The sequence below is a fragment of the Martes martes genome (genome assembly GCF_963455335.1).
Source record: "Martes martes genome assembly, chromosome: 12".
NCBI lineage: Eukaryota > Metazoa > Chordata > Mammalia > Carnivora > Mustelidae > Martes > Martes martes.
Genome location: NC_137900.1, coordinates 11,350,679 through 11,378,505, shown reverse-complemented (window position 1 = coordinate 11,378,505; position 27,827 = coordinate 11,350,679). Strand labels below are relative to the sequence as shown.

General features: G+C 39.8%; 1 protein-coding gene across 2 annotated transcripts in view; it reads right to left on the bottom strand.

Annotated features, from left to right (window-relative positions):
* Positions 1–27,296, bottom strand: part of CFAP95 (cilia and flagella associated protein 95) — a gene marked incomplete at its 5' end in the record, with an annotated part of 75,044 nt that extends 47,748 nt beyond the window's left edge. Inside the window, 2 exons of one of the 2 annotated variants that reach the window (XM_080819594.1) lie at positions 3,875–3,983; positions 27,130–27,296. In XM_080819594.1, coding sequence (XP_080675720.1) covers positions 3,875–3,983; positions 27,130–27,296 — 276 coding nt within the window. The remainder of the gene's footprint in view (positions 1–3,874; positions 3,984–27,129) is intronic. The other variant, XM_080819593.1, reaches the window with a different exon arrangement.
* Positions 27,297–27,827: the final 531 nt, after the last annotated feature.

Here is a 27,827-nt window from a genome sequence, read left to right as displayed (position 1 = left end):
TTGGCAAGGATGCAGAGAAAGGGGAACCCTCCTACACTGTTGGTGGGAATGCAAGCTGGCGCAGCCACTCTGGAAAACAGTATAGAGGTTCCTCAAACAGTTGAAAATAGAGCTACCCTACGACACAGCAACTGCTCTACTGGGTATTTACCCCAAAGATACAAATGTAGTGATCCAAAGGGGCACATGCATCTCAATGTTTATAGCAGCAATGTCCACCACAGCCAAACTATGGAAAGAACCTAGATGTCCATCAACAGATGAAGGGAAAAAGAAGATGTGTATGTATGTATGTGTATATATATATACACACACACACACACACACACACACACACACACACACACACACAGTGGAATATTATGCAGCCATAAAAAACAAAATCTTCCCATTTGCAATGACATGGATGGAACTAGAGGGTATTATGCTAAGTGAAATAAGTCAATCAGAAAAAGATAAGTATCATATGATAAATATCATATTATATAATCATATCTCACTGATATGAGGAATTTGAAAAACAAGACAGAGGATCATAGGGGAAGGGAGGGAAAAATGAAACAAGAAGAAACCAGAAAGGGGGACAAACCATAAGAGATTCTTAATCACAGGAAACAAACTGAGGGTAGCTAGGGGGGTGGGAGGAGGCTGGATGATGGACATTGGGGAGGGTATGTGCTATGGTGAGCACTGTGAATTGTGTAAGACTGATGAATCACAGACCTGTACCCTGAAATAAATAATGTATTATATGTTAATGAAAAAAATTTTTAAAAATAGTATCTTTTTTTCAACTTTGTAACGTTGTTAAAAAGAGCAAGAAACACCATTTCCTTACACCACACATAAAAATAGACTCAAAATGGATGAAGGACCTCAATGTGAGGAAGGAATCCATCAAAATCCTTGAGGAGAACACAGGCATCAACCTCTTCAACCTCAGCCACAGCAACTTCTTCCTAGGAACATCGCCAAAGGCAAGGGAAGCAAGGGCAAAATGGACTACTGGGACTTCATCAAGATCAAAAGCTTTTGCACAGCAAAGGAAACAGTTAACAAAACCGAAAGACAACTGACAGAATGGGAGAAGATATTTGCAAACGACATATCAGATAAAGGGCTAGTATCCAAAATCTATAAAGAACTTATCAAACTCAACACCCAAAGAACAAATAATCCAATCAAGAAATGGGCAGAGGACATGAACAGACATTTTTGCAAAGAAGACATCCAGATGGCCAACAGACACATGAAAAAGTGCTCCACATCACTCGGCATCAGGGAAATACAAATCAAAACCACAATGAGATACCACCTCACATGAGTCAGAATGGCTAAAATCAACAAGTCAGGAAATGACAGATGCTGGTGAGGATGCGGAAAAAGGGGAACCCTCCTACACTGTTGGTGGGAATGTGAGCTGATGCAACCACTCTGGAAAACAGCATGGAGGTTCCTCAAAAAGTTGAAAATAGAGCTACCCTACGACCCAGCAATTGTACTACTGGGTATTTACCCTAAAGATACAAATGTAGTGATCCAAAGGGACATGTGCACCCGAATGTTTATAGCAGCAATGTCCACAATAGCCAAACTATGGAAAGAACCTAGATGTCCATCAACAGATGAGTGGATAAAGAAGATGGGGTATATATATACAATGGAATACTATGCAGCCATCAAAAGAAATGAAATCTTGTCATTTGCAATGACATGGATGGAACTAGAGGGTATTATGCTTAGCGAAATAAGTCAATCAGAGAAAGACAACTATCATATGATCTCCCTGATATGAGGAAGTGGAGATGCAACGTGGGGGGGTTGGGGGGAAGGAAAAGAATAAATGAAACAAGATGGGATTGGGAGGGAAACAAACCGTAAGAGACTCTTAATCTCACAAAACAAACTGAGGGTTGCCGGGGGGAGGGGGGTAGGTTGCTGGGGTTATAGACATTGGGGAGGGTATGTGCTATGGTGAGTGCTGTGAAGTGTGTAAACCTGGCAATTCACAGACCTGTACCCCTGGGGCTAATAATATGTTATATGTTTATTTAAAAAATGAAAAAAAATATTTAAAAAAAGAAGAGCAAGAAACAAGATGGGTGAACAAGTGCTTTATACACAAAAAGTCTAGAAAAATGTAACTTACTGTTAGGATATAAGAATAGCAATTTTGTCAGAAACAGTTGACCTCTTGACCTATTTTCATTCCTATCTAATATATCTGTAAACCTGGAACAATAAGGACAAGGTTTCAATGACCATGAACAAAAGTCAAAAAGAAGGTAAATATTATCTTGTTTCCACACCCTCTATTAGACCTGAGGTTTGATTGCTGTAACGTGTATAATGTACAGAATGAAAGTTTGAGGTTCCTACATCTCATAGTTCACTTCATCTAACTTTCTCCCACAACCCAGAGACCAAGAACATTTTCATTTGGAAGTCAAAAATAAATGTTTTTCTAAGAGTCAAAGACGCTAAGTACATGCCAGGCAATGTGTGCTTTGCCCAACTTGCTCTCGTCCTGACCACATAGCCCTATGGCTTAAGAAAGCAAGGCTAAGCTGGGTTTGGTGGAGCAGGGCTGAGTGGCTACTGACAGAGTTGAGTATCAGACTCGGGAACCCCTCCATGTGCTGGCTAATGACCCAAAAGGCAGCCTGGGGCAAAGGCAAGAGGCCAATGTGGAAACTGAGGAAACCATCAGAATGCCCTTGAGGTCTGAGCTGTAGGGAAAAAAGACACTGAGCAGCACAAAATCAGGATGCCAGTGAGACACTGGTGTGTGTGCGTGTGTGTGAGTGAGAGAGAGAAAGAGACAGAGAGAGAGAGAGAGAGGAGGGGGGAGGATGTCTTGCTTTAGAGCTGTCTTGGTTCCTGTAAGTATCCTTGATTCCATTTCCAGGCAGCTGCATCATTATAATAAATGTCCATTTTCCCGGCTATCCTTATTATTCTCTATCCACTGTAACTATAAAAGGCAGGAAGAAACAAGCATAAGCCCAGATAAGCTAATTGATTCCCATCACCCTGGAGAACTGAGAATCTTCGAGACTCATGTCCAGCATAGAATTATGGCTCTTCCTGGGCTTGCCCTATTTCAAAATAGCCCTGTTTTGGGGGGCAGAGTGTGATGCAAACCCAGTCTTCTTAACACATTTGCATCTGCCCTAGTCAAATTACCAGCTCTTTAGCACCAAGACCATCCTATAAGGTTGAACTGAGTCTTCAACTGGCCCAAAGTTCTTGAAACTGTAGGACACAATTTGGGGGCTCTGTAGAGGTGAGCTCCTGCCTTATGCCAATTGGGTAGGCACCTAAATAGCCAAGGAGTAACCCACTCATGGCAGTTAAAACAGGAGGTACTCGTGCAATGAATATTCCTTTGGGAACTGGGTCACACAAATGTTAGGAGAATAATACCAGCGTGTTTTAATAACTCACAACTCTACCACCTTACAACAAATATAAAGGACTTGAAATCAAGGAACTAGATTCAAAGTCTCACTCTTCTACTCCCTAACTGGGGACTTTGAGTAAGTCTAGGAGTTTCTCCCCCTCTGTAGAGTAGAGATAATACCACCTACTTCACAGGGTTGTTGTGAAGTTTAAAGGAGACATATGATGTGGCAACAGCATCATAACAGCACGAACAGTACCCTGAGCACTTGTGATGTGCCAGGCACTGAGTTAACCACTTGATATGCTTTATCTCATTTAATTTTTCCAATAACCTTACGACCAAGTCACCTGCCCAAGTACCCAACACAGCATGGAGGGGTGGTGCCAGCGAAGAACTCCTCCCTTTATTTTTCCATGTTTCACTAGGAGGAAGATTCCTGATCTAAAGAAATCAGCAGCAACTACTTACTGGGGGTTCATCAGTTCCAAGTCGCCAATATGTTGAATTACACAGTTTTTTTATGTCCTCAGGACCTTCTATATCATAATCTTTTGGATAGGCTTCTCTGTCATGGTGCCTTAAAAAATGAATTAGAATCTGTTAGGTGGCGAGGGTCTTTTTTTTAAATTACATATTGCATTTAAATTTTTAAAAAATTATCCAATGAAAATGTACTGTATTTGTGACATTGTTTTAATTATAAATTTACTGGATGTGGGACATATAAAGTATTTTCCATCTCTTTTCAAGTAACGCTGAGGGTACTTCCTAAAAACAATGCAGTACATGTGATAAAACTAATAATATCATAAGAACAATATTTATTCAACACAACAATTACTCAGTGACTCCAATGAAGTGAACCTTATTTAATAATGTAGACTAGTTACCAAAAGTAAATTCTAAAATAAGACATGGTAATAAAGTAGAAAGGCAACTTGCCACTTTAGCAATTTTTTCTACCATGAATTTTAATTAAAAGTTTTTTTCAAAATGAGAAAGAGCAAAGTATCTGCTCATACGGATTTATAACATGTGCTTCCTGCTTCTAAAGAGGGTTTAAAGGAAGCTGACAATAAAACATAAGCTGGAAAAAACATGACTAAAATTGTGGATAGAAATAATAATATAGGAGGGATTTGGGAAGAGGGGAAGAAAAAGGAAATGGAGTGGCCTGCAGCAGAAGTAGCTATTTTTACATAGCTTTCTTCGGTAAGATAAAGGAAGCCGAACCCAAACATCCCTCGGAAGGGGCCTTGCTATTGAGGGATACAGGGCTAGGACTGTTAAAGGGATACTGAGGAACCCTAGAATCATCCAGCCAGCCAGCCATCCATCCATCCAATTGTCCACTCATTCAGTCAATACTTTAAGTACCTACTATATGCCAGGCAGGGGACGCAATGGGGACTAAGCCTGATGCAGTCCCTGCCTTCATTGCTCACACTCTGGTGAAAGACACAAGAAAATTCTACAATGTGGGCACAGGGTCATGGAAGCGGAATGGCATCCACTCATCTGGTTGGGGCACTCTAATCTAAGTCAGGAGGCCCTTTAGGACCTGACCCCCTACCTCATTCCGCTGTATTAGGACTGGGACCCCGCACTGCACTCAAACTACAGCCCTGCCTTTCTGCATCTGAGATGAGAGCAGAACACTGCACAGAACACAGCAGCAAGGGAGCCAGGGCGGTGCAGCAGAGCTCAGACGCGCGAACCCTCTTCCTTCTTCACATCTGAGCATTAAATTGCAAAATACTAAAAGCATTTTGGTACCATATCAGCATTTTCTGAGAACCTCCCAGGAAGCTCTCACTTTAGTTCTTAAGGGGAATACTGAACAACATCAAGAACCAGGAGTGGTAGAGTGAATGGGGTCAGGGGTTTGAGTCATTGCTCATATCCTAGCTGTCTGACTTTGGGCAAGTCACTTAACCTTTCTGTGTTTCCATTTCCACATGTGTAAAATGAAAAATAAGATTTTTAGATTTTTGCAATAAGATTTTTGCAAAATGAAAAATACAAAAGCAGAACATCCTTCAGATACTGTAAAGTATCATAAACACCTATGTGTAATGAATACTGATCCAGCTTTAAAAAATTCTGGTGTACAATAATTGCAACTTTATTTTTTTCTTAATTGTACTTAATTTCTTTGCCAAGTGCTCATATTGCTAAGATGGAAAAACCTTAATCTTGGTCAATTCTGGATCTCTTCCCACTCTCAAGGGCCTGTGTGGTGCCACATGCCAAGAATCCATCTTTGTTGTCAGCATCTCTCCCTGCTGACATCGGTGGAAAGCTCCTCATTCTCCTGTGGTCTTCCATTATGGATGCATGCAAATCTCTGCTATGCCCTTCTGGTCCTGCCACATAGACTCTTGCTTAGACTGGCACTCTACCACAAGCGTGCCATTATCTAGGCCAACAAGAACCTTCATGTGTCCTTCTCCACCTGTTCCTGGAAAACAGATGCCATCTCTGAGTTGTTTGCCTAGCCCCTCAAGGTTTCATGTTGCCCCCGACACTGGGCTTGGAAGACACACCCCCCCTTCCCCCCCACAGTTCAACAGCTCCAAAACCATTACCCTGGGAATGGATGGCTAGGTAGTGATAGGTCTCACCTGCTCAAGAATTTCTAAAGCTTTAACCTTCCCAATTTGGGGTCCCAGACACACACACACACACACACACACACACACACACACACACACACATTTTCAACTTCTCTGCTACCCTCCGTCTTCATTCCATGAACTCATCTATCATGGGACAGGGTAGCCCGGCACTTCACCTGTTCTTCCAAATCTATGGTGTCATCCTAAGACCCAAGCTTTTGAATCCCAAACCCAAGAATTTGGTGTTTTTGTTGCCTGCTGGGTCTTTCTTCCCTGAGGCAATAAAACCAGAATATCTCCCCGGGAGCATAAGAATGAAGAGGAAAAGCACAGTTAACATTTCAGTGTGTGATCCTAGTGCCCACTTCCTCACAGGCCACAGTGGGCACAGTGCCCAGTGTCCAGAGTGTTTTAAAACATAGGAGCGTCTTAACTATTTTTTAATCATCAAAAAAAAATATAATACATCTTAGATTGTATCCATCTTAAAACCAATGTAGTTATAAACTATCATTTTTAACTTTTTTTAATGGAGGAAGGAGCCCCTGAAGGTAGAGATAATTAGTGTCCATGAAAGTCAGAATGTACAATATATTTTTAAGTTGTATTATAACTAGATTATTACAAAAGATGCAGGTATGTTCCTTCACTTAAAGCAATCTCAATCCTAAAAGTCTACATGAATGTACAATGAAAACATGAATCTACAATGAAAGTCTTTCTGTGGAAAACGGAGCTAATACACCTGGCCTCCCCTAATGCCGGCCCAGTTGCCCACAAATGAGCCCACAGTCTGCAGGCTCTGAGAGATACACAGCTAAAGAAGACCTGTCCTACTTCTAAGAGACTGCCAACCTAACAAAGAGGAATAAACATGCTAAAAAAATTATAAAGTATATAAAATATAATATAAAAAATAAATGTTTAACATGTATAAAAACATAGTAAAGTGATTAGGATATTATAAAGAAAATGACAGACTCAATTAACTCTTGATTTTATTATGTCAGGTGAGCACTGACTTGTGCCTCAGTTTCCTTGAGATGAACTGAGAATCATACACTAAGGAAACAAATGAATCAAGGGACTGAGAGTCTCAAGTGACAAGTGACATGTAAATGCAAAATATTATTATGTGTAATAATACTGTGTCTATCAATCATATGCTTTAGTTTAGTTTCAATACTTGTTAATGCCAATTAAACCTTGGAGCATCTTTATGAGACATATATCAAGGTATTATAATATATAAAAGTAAAATATTAAAAAAACAATATATATATACACACACACTTTATATAGCCTTGTTCTCCTTGTTACATGCATTTATTGATAGTCACCATACATACATACAACCAGCCATAACCTGCCATTTACTGCAACAGAAATTCATTGAGAAAATAATTAAATAAAACTAATAATAAAATTTACAATGTCTTCGGAGCAGTAACTTTCAAACTTTTTGAGTACAGCCCCCCCTCACTCCAGCCCATCTTGAAACACTGGCCAATGTCTGAAGACTTTTTCGGTTGTTGCATCAGGGTGGGTGGGTTGTAACTGGCCTCCAGTGGGTAGACGCCAGTGATGCTGCTAAACATCCTACCATGCAAAGAACTCGCCCCCCACAACAAAGAAATATCTGGCTCAAAATGTCAAAAATGTCAAGGTTAAGAAAGCTCCAGGGAACAGTTTTATACCAGACTTAGATCAGTGGTTCCCAAAGGTGTTTCATAGAGCAGCAAAATATTCCCCCCAAATTTGTAGAACCAACATAAAATTGCCAACTTTTGTTTTGACAGAATATTAAAAATAAAATAACCATCTACCACCTTTAATAGGAAGACCTCTAACACCAAAGATAAGTAAAAACAATCTTAGAGTCCTTTAAACTGAATAAATTTAGCTATACAAATAACTTGCTACATTGTCTTTACAGTTCATCTTATCACCTTGGATTAGTAATAAGGTCATTGTTGACCAGTACTGGTCTAGTCTACTGACTGACTTCCACAGATATTAATTTGTCCAGACATGAATTTGACAGCAGCTGGTCAGCAGTCAGTTCAAGGTCAAAGCTGCTTGAATACAGGTATTCCGTGATGCTGACTGAAGGAAGAACTATGTCTTCCATGACAAGCATGCAGGTATTGGATGACCTTCTTGCTGGGAGAAGAGTCCACAGGGCTCCCTGCCATCAGTGCCAGAATCTTCCTTGACAGTTTTTTTTTTTTCATTTTTTTAAAAATTTCTTTTCAGTGTAACAGAATTCATTGTTTTTCCACCACACCCAGTGCTCCATGCAATACATGCCCTCCTTAATACCCACCACCTGGCTCCCCCAAACTCCCACCCCCTGCCCCTTCAAAACCCTCAGATTGTTTTTCAGAGTCCATAGTCTCTCATGGTTCACCTCCCCTTCCAATTTCCCTCAACTCCCTTCTCGTCTTCATCTCCCCATGTCCTCTATGTTATTGGTTATGCTCCACAAATAAGTGAAACCATATGATACTTGACTCTCTCTGCTTGACTTATTTCACTCAGCATAATCTCTTCCAGTCCCGTCCATGTTGCTACAAAAGTTGGGTATTCGTCCTTTCTGATGGAGGCATAATAGTCCATAGTGTATATGGACCACATCTTCCTTATCCATTCATCCGTTGAAAGGCATCTTGGTTCTTTCCACAGTTTGGCGACCGTGGCCATTGCTGCTATAAACATTGGGGTACAGATGGCCCTTCTTTTCACTACATCTGTATCTTTGGGGTAAATACCCAGGAGTGCAATTGCAGGGTCATAGGGAAGCTCTATTTTTAATTTCTTAAGGAATCTCCACACTGTTCTTCAAAGTGGCTGCACCAACTTGCATTCCCACCAAGAGTGTAAGAGGGTTCCCCTTTCTCCACATCCTCTCCAGCACATGTTGTTGTTAGCTCTTGCTAATTTTGGCCATTCTAACTGGTGTAAGGTGGTATCTCAATGTGGTTTTAATTTGAATCTCCCTGATGGCTAGTGATGATGAACATTATTTCATGTGTCTCATAGCCATTTGTATGTGACAAGCAGTCTTGCTTCTGCTTAGGACCTTGCTGTATCAAGGCCAGAGCTGAGTGCTGTGACTCTTTCTTTATAGAAGAAATCTTTATGTAAGACATCCTCAATTATAAGAGATGTTGTGGAAGAGACAGTATGAATACGAATAGAACTGGGAATGGGGAAAGGGCTGACAGGACAGGATCAGAGCTGCCCACTGTGTGAAAAGGAGCTTGGAACTATGACCCTGCAGTGAAAAATGGCACTTAAACTGCTACAGAAGGGATTAAGATCAATACAATCTAGTAGGTCAAAGATAGCATGAGCAGGTCCTATTCTGGACAAATGCCCAACATATGCAGTCAGCATGTAACTTCCTACCGCCAACTCTGTATCACCTGAACGCTTGAGTCCTGTTCTTCCTATCTCTTTAGGCCTAATGTAGTCCCAAGAAATGCCTTGTCGAGAGAGACAAGGGTCTCTTTCTGGGGTCCTTTGGGAGCTGGGGTTTCCTATCATAAGACTTGGATGACTCCACATCAAATTTGATTGGCAAGCCCCCCTTGAGTAAACACATACAGCCGAAAGTGAGTTGGAGAACTAAACAAACGTGAGTCCAGAGCATTTTTGGGCAAGGACCTGCAGCTCCCCTCAGGCTGCCCCAAGCCAGAGTGGTCCAGCTCCCAGTAGAGGACGGCGTGGGGTTAGGCCACAGGATTCCTGCTGCAGGAAAATGACCAAGTTGTATTCTAGTGGACCAAGTGACACTCACATTACAGTAAAGTTTACACGTACTTTCCGTGGTCCCACATCTATGTGGGGGCAACAAAGTGGAGGCTTGCAACAAAACTTGTATCTCTGCTCCACCTTTCACATTTGTTTTCTTTATAATTATGCATTAATGAATCTGCCTTCTCATTAGACTCAGAGTATCTTAGATACAGGAATTATTCTTTATTCATCTTTGTGAGCTCAGTGCCTAGCATAGTCTAAAATATTATAAATGCTCATTAAATCTTCACTGATTGATTGATTGAATGTTCTTACATTGTGTTACTGTCACCTTAATATAAATGTTGAAAGCAGAGGCTTTCAAATGTGTCCATAAAAATAAAAAGCATCCCAGCTCACTCTGCAAAAGCACATATAAAGAAGGAGTGATTATGCATATAGAGATGCTAGTCCTTTGCAACAAAAACTTGTCTCCAGAGGAATTATAAACTTACTTGCTGAATGGGAAAGCTCTCGGCATACATATGCATAACACTGATTGCAACGGGGGTGTGAATCTGAGCAATATCTGACATGAGAACAATGAAAATCCCAGCCCTTCGAGCTTCTAGTTCCTTGACAAGAGACACATTTTCTTTGCGGATTTCAAAGATGTTAAAAATGTTTTGTTAAGACTCCAGATGGAAGAATATATTAATTTTAAATTTTAGAATTATTAATGTAGTTCACAACTACTCTGTCAGTTATTGTATTTTCTGATATAAATCTAACCCACACGAGAAGAGAAAGATATCTTTTTATTAGGTTTTATAAACATCTGCTATCTAGAACTTTAAAAGAAAATTACCCCAGAGAGTCAGGTCTATTTCCTGACACCTCAGAAGCATAAAGCCAATAGAATCAAAGGCTACTAAGAAACATTTGACAATGCTCTTTAAAGATTTCATGGGAAAATGATTTACATGCCAAGGTAATGTTATTTTAGTGGCACATTCATCAAACTGACAAATGAACACTTTTAGATGTATTTGCAGAGTCATAAGGAAAATCTTATGTCCTCAGGAGAAATGGTGACATATCAGATTTATGAAGAGGGTCTTTGGTTTTCAATGTCTCATGGTCTATGTGATTTGTACATCTATAACCTGAAACCACAGAATTTGAATCCTAAACTCCACTCAAAAGAAAACCATCTGACGAAGACCAGTACGTGAAGTCATTTTCTTCACTGGACATGTATTGAGGGCCATATATTGAGTGACATATATTGAATGAGTGAGACCCATCATTATTAAGGATTTTCTTCATAGAAAGTTTTCAGAAACAGGAGGCCCTATGGAGAATATTGGGAGGAAACAAAAAAGAATATAGTAGTGGGAGCCTGTGTCTAAACAGTTCAAATGTTGTCAGTCTGAGTAACTGCTAAACACATGACTTTGAAAACAGCTGAAGGGACATGTATAAGACATGGTGCTAATGTAATTGATTAATCTACCTGGAACATTTTCAGACGGAAATGAGGTACTAAGTACCCTGGGAGTGGTGAAAACCAGGATTGTCCTGGCCAAATCAGAATTAAGACATTCCATTACACCGTGTTTCACCAATTGGATCTCACTGATCTTAAAATCCTAGGATGCTTCTCAGGGTTTCTTTGATTCTCCCCTCCAGAATCAACTTATGTCCACTGGCTAAAGACATTCTAGGAGGTAGAAGAGTAAGACTAAAGAGAGCATTTTTTTAAGTGTATTATACATTAGTAACTATAGTAGTCCAAAGAAAACCTTGACAGTATATCTTTTATGAATGGAATGAAGACCAGTTTGCCCCCTGCAAAACAAAAAGCAAACATCTGATTCCGAGCTCCTTCCCTATAGTTTTAATATATTTTTTTAAAGATCTTATTTATTTCTTTGACAGATCACAAGTAGGCAGAGAGGCAGGCAGAGAGAGAGGAGGAAGCAGGCTCTCCGCAGAGCAGAGAGCCCGATGTGGGGCTCGATCCCAGGACCCTGGGATCATGACCTGAGCCGAAGGCAGAGGCTTTAACCCACTGAGCCACCCAGGCGCCCCCCTATAGTTTTAATATTACTGGTTGAAATAATCTGAATGAACTCTACTAAAATAATCTCAAAAGATTGTATTATATAAGCTTAAGGCCCATTTTAATGCACACTTCTGTGAACCCATGAGCAATGCATATTGACTAGGTATACAAGGTTCTTTGGTTTCAAAGCAATTCATTTCATTCACACTAGAAACAAATGAACAAGCCATTCTTCATAAACAGAATCTAGTTTAAATATTCTTCCATTAAGAACACAGTGATACAAATGAGCATTTTCCCCATATCTTCCTAGAAATCATTCAAAAGTAACAAAGGAAATGGAAAAATTAAAAGCAAACCAAATTTTTGGCAAAGTCAGAAGTTATAATTTCCTGATCACACTGTGTGCAAGGGCTCCTATACGCAGCCAAGATCCATTGAAAGACAAGTGGAACCAAAGAATTTGTCAAAGACAATTGGAACAAGTTGAAAATAAGAGGCTGTGGGGGAAAAATCTCACTAACGAGACTGGTCAAAGTTGGGAACTCTTGGAGTGGCAGCCAAATTATATTTCCATGGTTATGCAAATAAATTCACTGAAAACAATGGAAAATGCTAGATAAAATATATCATTTTTAAGTCCCAACACATTAAAAGCATTTAAGAGCTGAAAATCCAGTGGGGAAATTTCCAGGTCAATTTTTGGATGAAATCCTATAACCGAAGTGTTAAATAGATTTTCAAAACACCCAGTCTACCGAGGCCTTCAAGGTGTTTGCCAACACTGCTCATGGGCAATGACTTCAGGGCTAGAAGAACAAAAATCTAGCCCTAGAATCCACCTAGGAGTGAGTTTTATAAGAAAGTCTTCCATACGTAATAGATATTGTGCTCACCAATATTATTTTTCCTTATTTCCTGGGAATACAAGAGGTTAAAACTCCCAGCTCTCTTGCAGTTGGAGGGGCCATTTGACTAGTTCTGGATAACAAAATAAATATGAGCAGAAAAAATATATGTCCTTTCCGTGATAGTGAAAGCTCTTGTACAATTCTCAATTCTTTCTTCCCCTGACAGAGCAGTCAATGACTTTCTAGAGGATAGAGCCTGAATCAGCCTGAATCCCAGAGTATCTGTGTGGAGGAATGCCCACTCTTCCACCAAAAAGTTACAGTTGACTTTGTGTGAGCAGGAAATAAACCTTTATGTGTTAAGCCACTGAGATTCGGGGGGTTGTTATCACAGATTAAGTTTAGCCTATTCTAACACAGAAATTAGTACCAGAATTGGGATGGGTGCTACTATAACAAAAATCTGAAGTATATGGCATTGGCTAAAAGTCAGGCAAAGACAAGGAAGCTGATATTGCAGGGTGGAAAGGCAAGACATTTCATGACTACAGTAGGCAAAGAGTCAACTCACCTATCTAGTGAGACCGAGAAAGAGATTGGGAAAAAGTTCGTGAGTTCCCTGTGTGAACTGCGATTGTTTTTTCCCAACGTATTTATAAAAGAGAGAGAGGTAAATTCAATTCATTGGCTGGTTTACAAGAAGGTAAAGGGAAACGAGAGCGTCCTGAAATATGGGGCCTGAAATGTTAGAAGAGCCAGCAACTTTTAGATCTCAAGGAGTAAGAGAGAAAACTCAGAAAGATCTTTTTGAGACAAAGTTCTATCAAAGCTGAGCCTTGCAGCAAAGTTCATCCCATTGTTAGATGCTCCCAATGAATTAAGCTGCATTCAAGCAAACATCTGCCTAAGGAGACAATCAAACAGAAATTCCCAGGGTTTCTGATTTCTGTAACTACAGCAGTCTCAAAGTGATATTCAAGGTATTTATTATAGGAGAAAAAATAAAGAAATATAGCAGAACTTCATCTAGAAAGAATTGAGAGTGAGACTATTACCAGTTGGAATTAACTGAATTCAAACAAATAAGCTTATGAAATTCTTAAAAATTGTTCTTCCAAATAAGCCAGCAGTCTGAATTTCAAATCCTTTAACCGCTCAGTACTTAAAATATTCTTTGAGAGGCCCCTGGGTGGCTCAGCAGGTTAAGCATCCGATTCTTGGTGTGGTTCAAGTCATGATCTCACGGGTTGTGGTATAGAGCCTTCTCCCCTCTTCAAGCTCCGCATTCAGCAGGGAACCTGCTTGAGAATCTCTCCTCTCCTTCTGCTCCTCCCTCTCCCCCCGAACACTCTCTCTCTCTAAAATAAATAAATAAATCTTTTGAAAAAATATTCTTTGGCCTCCCAAACTTCTGGAACTAGGCAATGAACTGAGAAAGCTGAGCAGCTCACCGGAAGACATAGTCTACAACATCCATTGCAGATGTGCTCAAGAATAATAGAAAAGACCACACATGAGGCAGAGTCAAGGGTCACAGAGGACAATGGGAAAGGGAAGCTACTTCCAGAAAGCAGAATGGGGGTCTAACAAAGAACATTCCTAACACCAGAATAGGACTCTGTATGCCAAACAGGATTTAAGAATGACTATGGACAAATGACAGTCCTATCTCTTCCATCCTTCTTTCTGAGCAAGAGTGCTTATTACAGTTATCTTGCCCTTGTCTCACCATCGTGCATTGGGAGCAGAAAATTTGTCCCTTTCCTTAATGGTTTTCTGAATCACACAGAGCTACATCTAGTCTACAGCTACACTTAGTAGAGAGACAATAGCATAACACGTAGAGATCTTGAAATTTTGACCTGTGACTGGATAGAATTTGGGTCATTATCCTTGGATAAAAAGGTGAACATAGTATACACATGGAGTACGAAGCCAATATTTGGTGGCTATCTAAATTCAACTTAAAGTGCACATAGAATTTTTATAAAAATTAAGAAAAAATATCTTAATTGTTTGAAAGATATAAATGACAACTCAATAACACTAAATATTTATAACACATTTTTTAAAAGATCCTTCTTCAATCTGAACATACTTAAACACTTCAAAGATCAAAGATCAATACAAACTTAAACTGCTGAATTTCTAAAAACTACCAATAAATTGAAATACTACTTATAGGAATCCATAAGGTTATAGCTATAGCAGTACCCAGAAAGAAATTCTAAGCTTTAGGTACTTATATCAACAAAAATGAAACAATGAAAATAAGTAAAACATCTAATTCAAAAACACAGAAAAAAGAACAAGCCAAAAGAATCCAGAATGACATAATAATTCAAGATAAAAGTGTAGTTAAATGCAGAATTAAATAAGTTAGAAAACTGAATAAATGAGTAAGCAAGCAAAATAGGCACATCTAAAAAGTCAAGAAAAAGGGCAAGGGAGACATAAACAGAGTAGAGGGATATAATATCCACATTGTGGAATATTATTAGGCAATAAAAAGAAATGAACTATTGATGCTTGCTACAACATGGATGAAACTTGAAAACATTATGCTAAGTAAAAGAAACCAGTCACATAGGACCATATATTATTTTATTCCATTCATATGAAATGTTTAGAATAGGCAAATCTATAGAGACAGACATTAGGTTAGTGGTTTCTAGAGCTTAAAGGGATTCAGGATGGATACCCAACTTTTGCATCAACATGGACGGGACTGGAGGAGATTATGCTGAGCGAGATAAATCAAGCAGAGAAAGTCAATTATCATATGGTATCACTTACTTGTGAAACATAAGGAATAATATGGAGGACATTAGGAAAAGGAAAGGAAAAGTGAAGGGGGGGATATCGGAGGGGGAGATGAACCATGAGACACTGCGGACTCCGAGAAACAAACTGAGGCTTTTAGAGGGGATGGGGTGGGGGGATGGGTGAGCCTGGTGGTAGGTATTAAGGAGGGCACGTATTGCAATGGAGCACTGGGTGTTATATGTAAACAATGAATCTTGGAACACTACAGCAAAAACTAATGATGTATGGTGACTAACATAACACGCAAAAAAAGACACACACACACACAAAAAAAGACCAATAAAAAAAAGGAGTAACAGCTAAAAGGAACAGGATTTCTTCTTATGTTAATTAAAATGTTCTAAAATCAATTGTGTTGGGGTGCCTTGGTGGCTCAGTCATTAAGTGCCTGCCTCTGGTTCAGATCATGATCCCAGAGTCCTGGGATCTGAGCTGCCAACCCCCACCCCAGCATTGGGCTCCCTGCTCAGCTGGGAGCCTACTTCTCCCTATCTCACTCCCCCTGCTTGTGTTCCCTCTCTCTCTGTCTCTCTCTCTCTCTCTGTCAAATAAATAAAATCTTTAAAAAACAATAATAAAATAAAATCAGTTGTGTTGATAGATGGACAACTTTTTTTTTTTTTAAGATTTTATTTATTTATTTGACAGAGACAGAGACAGCAAGAGAGGGAATACAAGCAGGGGGAGTGGGAGAGGGAGAAACAGGATTCCTGCTGAGCAGGGAGCCTGATGCGGAGCTCGATCCCAATGTCCTGGGATCATGACCTGAGCCGAAGGCAGACACTTAACGACTGAGTCACCAAAGCCCACCTAGATGGACAACTTTTAAAAAAACATTTTATTTATTCATTTGAGAGTGAGATAGCAAGAAAGCACAAGCAAGGGAGAAAGAAGCAGCCTACCCACTGAGCAGGGAGCCCAATGTGGGGGTCAATCATGACCTGAGCTGAAGGCAGATGCTTAACTGACTGAACCACACAGAACCAATGACAGATGATAGATGAACCAATGATAGATGTGCAACTTGGTCAATAAACTGAAAGCCACTGAATTATACACCTTAAAAGGATGATATGTGTAGTATGTGAGTTGTATCTTAATAAGGTTGTTAAGAATGGGAATAACCATCAAAATAGAAGAAAAAATCTAAAAGCAGTAAAGACTACTTTTCATAACTCTATGCAAATATATTTGGAAAGCTAGATGGCACACATAACCTTCTACGAAAAGCTGTTTACTAAAATTGTCCTCAGTAGAGACAGAAAGTCTAAACAGACAATTCCCAAAGAAGAAACAGAAAAAGGTGTCAAGGAAAAAAGAGACTTTTCCATCAAACAGTATCATGCCCAGATTATTTTATTATGGAAGGAAATTTCTTATTTGTACCTTACTATCTAGCAGGATGTTTGACATGCCTTGATCTCCTTAGGTGTGAGAGGTACGAGGGCAAAGATAGGGCCGAGAAGACCTACAGTGGAGCAAATTACATTCACTACATTCATTTTGACATAAGTTTAAAACAACCACCGTCAACTTTTCCAAATTATTTATATTTATTTTAAGATTGTTTAACATACAGGGGAGAGTCAGTTAAGCCACCAACTCTTGATTTCTGCTCATGACCTTAGGGTTGCAAGATCAAGCCTCATGTCAGTCTCCATGCTCAGCAGGTGTTAGCTTGAGATTCTCTCTCTCTCCCTTTCCCCGCTGCCCCTGCCCTCAATCTCTCCCTCTCCTATAAATAAATAAATCTTTTAAAAAAGGTTGTTTAACATACAAAGTAACGCCTCTAAAAAACAAAACAAAACAAACAAACAAACAAATATACAATCTATCCAGACTAGATTTCGCTACTAAATCACATTCCTTTCAAGGTCTAGAAAGGAGACCACGATATGTTAAGCTACAGGAAATTGCCTTCGATGAGATTTTGGTTACTTGGCGTGCACGCTATAGCGAGAGCAGGTGCCACTGAGCTCTGAATGCTCAGGATTATTATGCAGTAATAAATAAGAATTCCTTTTCTGTGCTGATCTATTAGGAGGTTTGCTGTTTATGCCCTTGCTATGAATGACCATATGTAAATTTAGCTAACCTGAATGTGTTGGCCTAAGATATATATTAGCTGTTGTCCCCACCCATCTGGCCATAAGAGTTATGGATATGTAACTCAGGCATCATATAGACAGATGATTAAATGCTATTAAGATGCTATGACCCTCCCTAGAACTAAAAGTCACAATTCTTGTAATTGCACACTTGACATCACCAGAGACTGGTAATAATGCGATCAAAACTGCCCACAACTATTACCAAACACTCCAGTGGAAGGGGCGGTAATGCTCTCAGTTGACAACTAACTAATGTGCCATCTTTAGTTCTCCATGTGAACCCTAGGAGCTAGAACAACCCCTCTAGCAAACTTGACCTGGTCCAGTAGGCTTAAGTGCTCCTCTTGGATGTTCCCAGGATGCTCTTCTGGCTTACCCTGATCCTAGTATGCATAGCACATAATATTTGCCTGGCCAGCCTTCCCTACTCCTGTCTCACAGTAATCTTGACCTCATTGTCAAATCCCAGACTCAGCAGAGTGCCTGCAACATAGCAGTGGTTTAATAATAAACATATTTTTTTAAACAAATGCTATTTTTAAAAAAGAACTATTTAGAAATAAAAATATTTTTAAGTGATTTTTTTTTTCGAAAGTTGATTTAATGTTTCTGGCTCCTTCTTGAGCATCTCAGTGTTTTTCCAAGTGTTTAAAAAATTCTGAGAAGTCATTCATACATTTTAATTTCAAAATATTCTATCTACCACTTTATTTTCATTTTTTAAAGATTTATTCATTTGGCAGAGATAGGGAGAGAGCAAGAGCACAAGCAGGTGTAGCGGCAGAGGGAGAGGGAGAAGCAGGCTCTCCGGTGGGCTAGGAGCCCCACAATGTAGGGCTCCATCCCAGGACCCCGGGATCATGACCCAAGCCAAAGGCAAACACCCAACCAATTGAGCCACCAAGGCACCCCTTCTTTCTACCACTTTCTAGAAAAGAAAGCTAAATTCTTTGCAGTAAATAAATAATATCAATTCTTTCTTTTCATTGAACTTAGAACAATCTGATTGGGGATCTAACATCTTAGCAAGGAAACATATATAATTCTTTTGCCAATTAATGGTTGATGCATCAAAACTTAGTTAAGTTAAAATAAAGAAATAACACTGTATGACTCATAACAATTAAAATGTAATTATATTTCAAAATGAAATAAGGGAAACAAGTAGGAAAAGCTTAGTGTCTAGCAAAAACAATAATACAATACTCAAATCTACTCAGAAATAACTTTTTCAAAGCATTGTAAAAATATATTTATCTAATGTCTACACAAGATTTCTGTTTTCTGTCCATTATACCTAAAATCAATTTTTTAAAAGTACATTGTGTAGGTGCTGGTTAGGTGGGGTGGTGAAAGCTTAAAGTTGAAGTAAGAGCCAATGTAGGAAATCCCTATTAATGTGTATACTCTAAATTTTTGCTATAAAAATGGGTATTTGGAACATGGAACTCATTCTCTACTATAGTAGCTATCTATAGGATATAGCAGATAGAGCAGCTATCTCTAGGATAGAATGGGATATAGTAGATATCTATAGGATTTTGAGCTCAGCACTCCTTTCTCCTGGGTATATCCATCTCATCCTATGGTTATTGGAGAACTGACATAATTTCCATCTAACCCTGCCTATTTGGATGACCCCCAATAGATCCAAGAATGCACATCTACCCTGAAATTTTTGTATGCAGAACTGAAAATTCCTTAACACCAAACTTTTGTGTGTATGTGTGGATAAAAATATAAGATACAAATTCCAGAACTGCAGCAGCCATGTTTTCTGTAGTTTTCAACGATAAGATGAAGCAGACACAAAAAGAGGAGGAGAGAGGAGAAATTAAACGAGACCTGTTTGTATTGCCTCTTCTATTCCAGTTTTTCCTAGGGAGGAGCTGCACTCCTGTCTTCCTTCTTAACTGGTGATCAACAACTCCATGAATATAATGATCTGATTCATTCTCTTGCTTCCTTAGGCTAGTGTAAGCTGAGTGTCTGTCACTTATAATCAAAAGAAGTCTGACCAGTACACAGAAAATAGTACCAAGAGGTGGCTTCCTTGGCCAACTCAGAGTAGTTTATCTAATAATACTAGCTTTAGTGCTGTTAAAAAAGTTAAGCCCACCACACTTGGGTGGCTCAGTTGGTTAAGTGTCTGACTCTTGATCTCAACTTGGATCTTGATCTCAGCTCAGGTCTTGATCTCAGGGTCGTGAGTTCAAGCCCTGTGTTGACCTCCATGCTTGGTGTGGAGCTTACATAACAACAACAACAAAACCTTGAGCCTTGAGCCTGGTTATCACAGTGTCCATAGACTGAACCTCACCTTTTCAAAATGTCACTAGGCCCCACATTCTTCTTACAACCTCCCTCATGCCCCACACCTTTACCTACCCTGAGGAGTGGTCTTTGGTGGTTCCTATGGCCCAGGTGGGAGATGGTCACCAGAGTAAGCAGACAGTAGGCTCAGGCAGAGGCACTTGTATGCAGCAGTGGTCTTTCCTACTCCAAGTGCATGCACACGTAAAAATGCCTATCCTGTAACATCCTACCTTACAAGGGTTCATCTTGCAAGCAAAACTTGCAAGATGCTTTATTTTGGCTGCCAGTTAAGCCAAACCTCACATAAAGGTCAAGGCACAAGAATTCTATTACCAGTTTTCAGGAAGAGAATTTGACTGAAATTTCATAAAAGAGAAAAGCATTGAAAGAAAAATTCAGTCAGGGCAAAAGGATGCAGTGTGTCCTGGATTTCATTTTAAAAATAGAAAATAAGGTGCTTCCCCCCAAAACTACTACATTCAAAGTCATTTGTGGGTATGTGCGTATGTTGAGGAACGAGAATGTAGAACTAGATTAAAAATAACTGCGGCGTAGGATCTACCATTATAGAACTGAGACAAGAATGAAAGGGTGGTTAATCCGAATGAATGTGAATAACATCATCCTTTTTACCCAACATAAAACTAGCAATTAAAAAGATATTTTAAAAAGACTCATAATAAACCATGAAGAGTGACTCAGACTCTAAAAGAGATGAAGCGCTGTGTCTACATTCTGATCATTTAGAGAATGTTCGCTTCAGGGGAAAAGCTGTAGGAAATGATATCAAATTTTTAAAAGTAATTTTACTTTATTCCTATTATGAAGATAATACATGTTCATTATGGAAAATGTAGAGGTGGCAAAGAGGGAAAAAAAGGCAAATAATCCACAAATCTACCTACCATCCAGTAAGATAAAATCCACAAATCTACTATATCCAGTAAGTATTTTATGTTATGATGAAAGACCTTTCAATCTATTTTCAATCCATTTCGACATACACCTTTTTTTTTTTTTTAAGATTTTATTTATTTATTTGTCAGAGAGAGAGCACAGAAGCAGGGGAAGCAGCAGAGGGAGAGAGAGAAGCAGGCTCCCCACTGAGCAGGGAGCCCGATGTGCGACTCGATCCCAAGACCCTGGGATCATGACCCGAGCCGAAGGGAAACACCTGACTGACTGAGCCACGCAGGTATCCCTCGACATACACCTTTAACAAAGGAATTCATCATATCTGGTTTTTGTTTTTGTTTTTTTACCTATAGTGAGACTGTACTTTGAAATATTCATCTTTTTACTTTTCTTTGCTTAACTCTGTAAGATAACCTTTGCTTTAATAAATCAGAGGCATCCACATTTGTCTTGGGAAAACTTGGGTTGTTTTGACAGGAATATGAAGGAAAATAAGCGTGGCTGATTAACTTCTAACAAAATGGAATTTTTGAGTTCTAAGTGAGATATTTTTCTTGAAAGTCACTGTGGAGAAATAAAAGGACAAAATTTCTTAAGCAGCTATTAACAAGACTCAGAAACTCCCAAACATAGCTCAGATAGGGTGACCTTACAATTTCTCTTTTTCACCAGATCACTTTAGAAAGTGAAAGAAAAGGCTTTGAGTAATTCTCAGGCCAATGGGAGTGAACTCTCCTGGGAAAACCCCAGCGTGCAATACCCTCTCCACAGGGTGTTTGACAGAATCCGCCAGAGGGCAGCAGCAGGGCTGCTGTGTTGAGGGATGAGGTGTCCCTACCACAGGGGCTGTGGGGAACCAGCCTAAGTCAGGGACGTGACATGGGGATCTGTAGTGCCAGCAAGAGCCAAAGTGGAACGAAGTCCATGAGCAGAGACATGGGGTCCTCAACAAAGTGGATTAGTCACGAATTCACCAGAGGCAGCACCAGAAGTTGGACAAAGGGTGACGTGAGCAAGAACAAGGACCCACACATAATCTGGGGGCCTCACTCCCCATCACCAAAATAACATACAACGTCAGTCCCTCACACACACAGATGCGACTGGGGAAAGGACAGTGTGGAGGATGAGGGACTCAGAAATAGTGGGCACCATTCTGAAAGAGACTATTTTAAATTAAAACAAGCTGTTTAAACTTGAAGAGACAGATACTCTTTAGTTGGCAAGTTTGAATTTTTTCCCAGTAACTAACAATTGAAAAGCCATGAGGATCCATTTTAGAAAATATATCTTATATATGCATCTGAATTGTGTGCAAATTTCTAATTCTGCTACCCACTCGCTGGTGAATATATTTGCATGTCATTAGTCTACTATTACATCATCTCAAATGGTCACATGATATTGTAATTTATATATATTTTTTAAAGCATGAGTTAAGAAACAAAAATATCTCTTTAAAATATAAATTCATTTGTCCCTATATAAACTCAAAATCTTCTCAGTACCTGTCAGTCCCTGATAAGTTATGCACTGCAAGTAGGAAGAGCATAAGTTTAGCTCCCAATTTTAAATTCTTCACCATTCCAATCAGAAGAAGAGTGCATAATACTTCTCTAAGCTCACTTATACAGAGGCAAGCAAACACGCTTCAGTGTCGTCCTGTTTGATTAGGATCATGGCTATGAGAATCTATTCTGGTTTTATTATGAATTTTGCCATCCTATAGACTTTTACCTCTGAGCCTTTCTAAGCATAAAATAGAGGGTCCCAACCCAGTGCCTTTTGGGTTTCTGTCTGTGTTCCTTCTATCTGCTCATTTGTTCATTTCTTTGATGAATGTTAATTGAGCACCTACTGTGTTCTTACCCCTTGCCCTGAGGCTTGCTCTTCTCACTTCTCATTTTGACCAAAAAAAAGCCTCTTTAAAGGCTCTTCTCTCTTCTTTCCAAAGTCTATCTGCATGCATGGAAACCACATAAGCAAACTTATTTAAAATGTACATAAAATAGGAGTTAATAAGCATTCAGTTGAGGGCCTGAGCTGTTAAAGGTAGGAGGATGGAGGCTTGGTAGAAGGGGAAGCATTTAAGGATTTCAAAAAAGAGGCAGGCTGCACCATATAGTTACTAAAGGGCTTTTTGATTTGCCTTTTCATCTGTTTTGTGAGTGTGTATTAGAGAGAGGAGAAAGATGAGGGCTAGAGAAGGTCTGGGTCAGCCTAGCTTGGCCCTGAGCCATGTGAAGGACTCCAAATACTGCGAGGTTAGTCCCTGAGAAAGTCACTGATTAAATACAGGAAGAATGATACAGCATATTAGAAAGTGCATCTCTATTTTCTTTGTAAGTACACTAATGATACCTTGTGGGCTTGAAAGCGGGCTCTCCTCTGATCATGGAGTACCTTAAATATACGTGAACTCCCTGTTCAGACAGCACAATAGATTTTAAGTCCGAAAAGCATCATAGAAAGCTGTTTAATTTCTTGCCCCAAGCCAAATGATTTTATGTAGAAATCTCTAAAACTATGAACTTTCCTATCCCACAATTAACACTGCATTCTATCTTTCTTCCCTTTTTTCCCTTTCTCCTTTTGTTTTCTTATTGGGGGGGGGTGGTAAGGAAGGGAAGAGTAAAATGCCCAGGCTTTTTAATTAGGGCTTAGACAGGGGAGAAAAGTAATTGAAATATACATAAAATTAACCTGAGCTCTTAAAACTCTAGGTGTCACCATGGAGACCAGAGCATGAACTGTCTCCATGGAGACTCAAATGAATTTTGGGGCTTTAAATTATCATCACTTATTACCTAATGTCGATTTAGGCAATGAAGAGATGAGTTAAAATACATATATAAAAATATAAGAAGTAGTCTCACATCAGGGAATTTATTAAGGACAAATCTAGTTGTTCTTATTCTTAGTATTCCATTATTCCAATGAATGGGAAGATACTCCAAGAGAAGATTTCCCCCCAACTCGGAATTTCTTATGGAAATTCTCTACAAATGCTACAGGAATGAATAGAGAAAAATAACTTCTAGAAAAGGCCTCTCTCATTCAGAAGCGTCAGTGTGATACAGATGATACAGCGCTGTCCATCATTCCAGCTGTAAGGAAGAGATGGTGCCCAGATGTCTTATTCCAGTACTGCCCCAGAGACACTTTTTTTTTTCTAAGATTTTATTTATTTATTTGACAGACAGAGATCACAAGTAGGGAGAAGGCAGGCAGAGAGAGAGGGTGAAGCAGGCTCCCCGCTGAGTAGAGAGCACAATGTGGGGCTTGATCCCAGGACCCTGGGATCATGATCTGAGCCGAAGGGAGTGGCTTTACCCACTGAGCCACCCAGGCAACCTCCTCCAGAGACACTTTTAACATGACCATTCTGTGCATATCACTTTAGCAGGTCTATTACATACAACTGTTTTTAATATGTGGAGTGAAGTCAGACTGTTGTATTACATGCAACCTAAAGAGAAACACGGAAATCATGCAAATGTTTAAACTATATAAGCAGAGGTAAATCAGAATTTTTCCCAGTTACAGATTCTACTTTGCAAACCTAGAGGTAAAGTCATTTAATTGATCAAATACTCAGTTGAGAGGTCACTTGGAAGGTATATCATAGATAGTAAGTATTCACTGAGTAAATAAAAATCACTCATAAAAGATTAAAATTTAATAAGAGTTTTAATATATAATAAGTCATTAGAAAGCAAACAATTACAACCAGAATGCATAAAAACAAAATAGCTGATCAGATTATTCATCTGGAAGTTTATATAATTTGAACTTTGTCTTTTTTTTAAAGACAAATTTTGGAGACTGCTTGGATATGGAAGGGAAGCAAGGATGCTAACTGCACAGCCAGCTCAAAGAAATCAAGTATTTCTCACATTTTATGATCAGTTCTCATTATTTAAGTTGTTATATTCCATAAAGTTGTCACAAATAATTAGCAGATACTGAACCACTGCTCCTAGGGGAAAGAAAGAAGTAGGTTCCTATGAGCCTCTGCTCACATGTTCATCAACCAATCAATATATAACCTGCTTTTATGTATGTTTCTGTTTAAATATACCTTATTTAATATCTTCTGCTGATTCGTTCACATTGAACTCACAGCCAACAGTACTGTAACTTGTGACTGAATGAAGCTTACGCGACATACATTTTCTCCACAAGGCACATCGCAGCCTTCTTGCACACAACACTAGCTAGCACTCCAGCAGTATGGGGGCTGTATCAATAATGAAATCACCAACGAAAAGCAGAAAAATGCTAAATAGACCATGAAAAAAACCCCTACTTGTTTATAGTATGAGAGCTGAAACGAAAAGGCAGAGGGTCACTTTGATCTCAGCCAGCAGTGTTGAGGGGGCGTGGGGGTGGGGAGTGACTAAAAAACTTTGCCTCTCCACACACGTTCCTAAATGACCATGAAAGTGCCTTGAGTATTGATTTGGGATTATAAATACATTTTACCAGGTAGGCAAATTCACAAATACAGAATCCGCAAATAATGAGGATCAACTGTACTTGTGGACTATAGAGAGAACTATATCTATTTATATATATCTATTATATATAGAGAACTATTTTATATAGAGAACTATTTCTATTTCCCTATGAGGTTGCTTCTTACTATTCCACTGCAGTTGCCTGTGAGTGCAATGTTCTCTTTTGTGTATCTATGGAGCTCCGATTCTTCCTTCTAAACCCTGCTCAGGAAACCATACATACACACAAACCTCTCCCTGTTACCTTTACCTCTTATACTCATCTCTATTTTGCACAGGTCGGATTATTCTGAATTTAATGGCATTCTCCTTTACAGATCTATGAAATTCCTTGAGGTCCATGACCGTGTCTTAATACATGTATATAACCTTTACTGCACTAAGTGCCAGGCTACATGTTAAAAGGTACTTCACATACAATACCGTGTTTAATCTTACAATAGTCTTAGCATCTCCATTTTACAGTTGCAGAAACAGAGGCCTAGAGCAGTCATGTGACTTGCCATATCACATGCCACAGAGTTGATACTCCAACCTACAGTCCAAGTGTTCAACCATTATATTATCCTAAAAAATTAGTATTAGCTACCATATATTTTTGACTGCTTACTATATACAGGCATGGTATTAAATGCTTTAGACAAATTAACTCATTGAATCCACTTTACCTATCTCTGTGTCTCCAACACATAGCAAAGTGCATGACAAATGAATGTTGAATTTATTTCTTCCTGTTCCCAAACCTTCTTTCTAAAATTAATAGCATAAGAACTCTCTACATTTTTGCAGTGACCATAATGACTTTCCATGTTAGACCACACTTCTCCCCCACCAAATTTCTCATCTTCTCATGGATGTTCTTCTGTGGTTTTGCTATTGATGTCCACAAGTCATGGTAGGACAAAAGAGAGCAGAAACACAGTCCACTTGAAAAAGGTCTTTAACAGCAATTTCTGATAGTGTTTTATATTATGACCTACATCTTTATAGAGTACAAAATCATGGAAGAGCTAAGTGTTTTGCTTGAGGTCTATGAGGGAACCCCTGTATGAGGCTAAAAGGGGGATTTTCTACTTCATAATAGAGCTTTGGATTCCAAATCTATCTAGCCTCTCACACTGAGTTCAAAATAGGCAGAGAGTCCGTTTTAGGGATAAGAATTAAAAGTGGGGGGGCTTGTAGGAAAAGTAGGTAGGCTATAGAAAGTTTGCAAGACAGAAGCTGCAGGGTTCACATACATTACATGAATGAATGGGATCAAGGAGGGTTTAGACAAATTAACACATCACCCTCCTGCTGTCCCCTAACGGACCCTTCCTTTTAAGAGTAAGTAATGTTATTTCAGAAATGTGATTTCTAGGCCTCACCTGCATAGACTTTGAGAGTGATCTATGACCTCTGGTGGACTGGGAGCTGCTGCAGCAGGTCTCAGTGTGTCTGGGGAGCTGCTCTTGGAGGCTTTCCTATCTCTTCCTGCTGCCCCAAACGCTCACTCCCACCCTCTTTACCTCTCCTATGAAGATCTTTCTTCTCTTGCTTTTTTCTCCCTTGTCCCCCTCCCAGTTCTCTCACTTCTCATCTTTTTCTTTCTCACCTCTTCCTTTTCCCTTTCTCTGCTCTTCTCTCCCTCTTTATTCATTCTCTTCTTCTCTGTTTATTCTACCCTCTCCACCCTTGCCCTCTCTGTTACTCTCCTTTCCTCTCCTCCCCCTCCACCCCTTCCCCCAGCAGTCAGGAACTGCAGAGAGCTCGCTCACCAAGAATACACCAACACGGGTTTCGAGTACTTCTTGTGATGGGAGCGGAGGGTGAGGGAGCCCTTGCGCTCCAGCAAGTCCGTGGGTCCGAGCTCAAACCAGTATTGCCTACTGCTGCACCAGTCCTGGCAGGAGCTGCCAGAACTCTCCATTGAGGCTGGCCACATTCAGACCTCAGAGGATTTCTTTCTGCACCTATTCTGCTCCCCACGCCAACACCACCAGGATTCAGGATTCGGCGTCTCTCATCTCCTGAGCAACCTGGGGCGGGGTCAATAGAGAGGGCGGGGCCAGTGGAGGGGAAACCTAACAGCTCGGAAACCTAACAGCTCTGGTTTCCAAGACACTGTAGGCACTGATTAGAAAGAAACTACATTTCCCAGAATGCAATGAGGGGAGCGACCCACCTATGGAGAGGTTGGAAGGGATGCCCCTCCGCCTCCTGGGATCCCCCTCCGCCTCCTGGGATCTATAGTTTCGCCCTACCACCAGCCTATGGCCGGCGGACTTAAGGGGGACGGGCGGGTCAGTTAAGGGCATAGGGGACCTAAGCCTAGAGCAGTTCGGCTCCGGCCATCCTTGCAGAAGTTCTTTTTACTGTCCATCATCTGTCGTCACCACACCTTCTACTTACAAGCATGTAAGTTTAACCAAAAGGGAGCAAGAGAACACTCCTCAAACCCTAAAATGTGTCATTT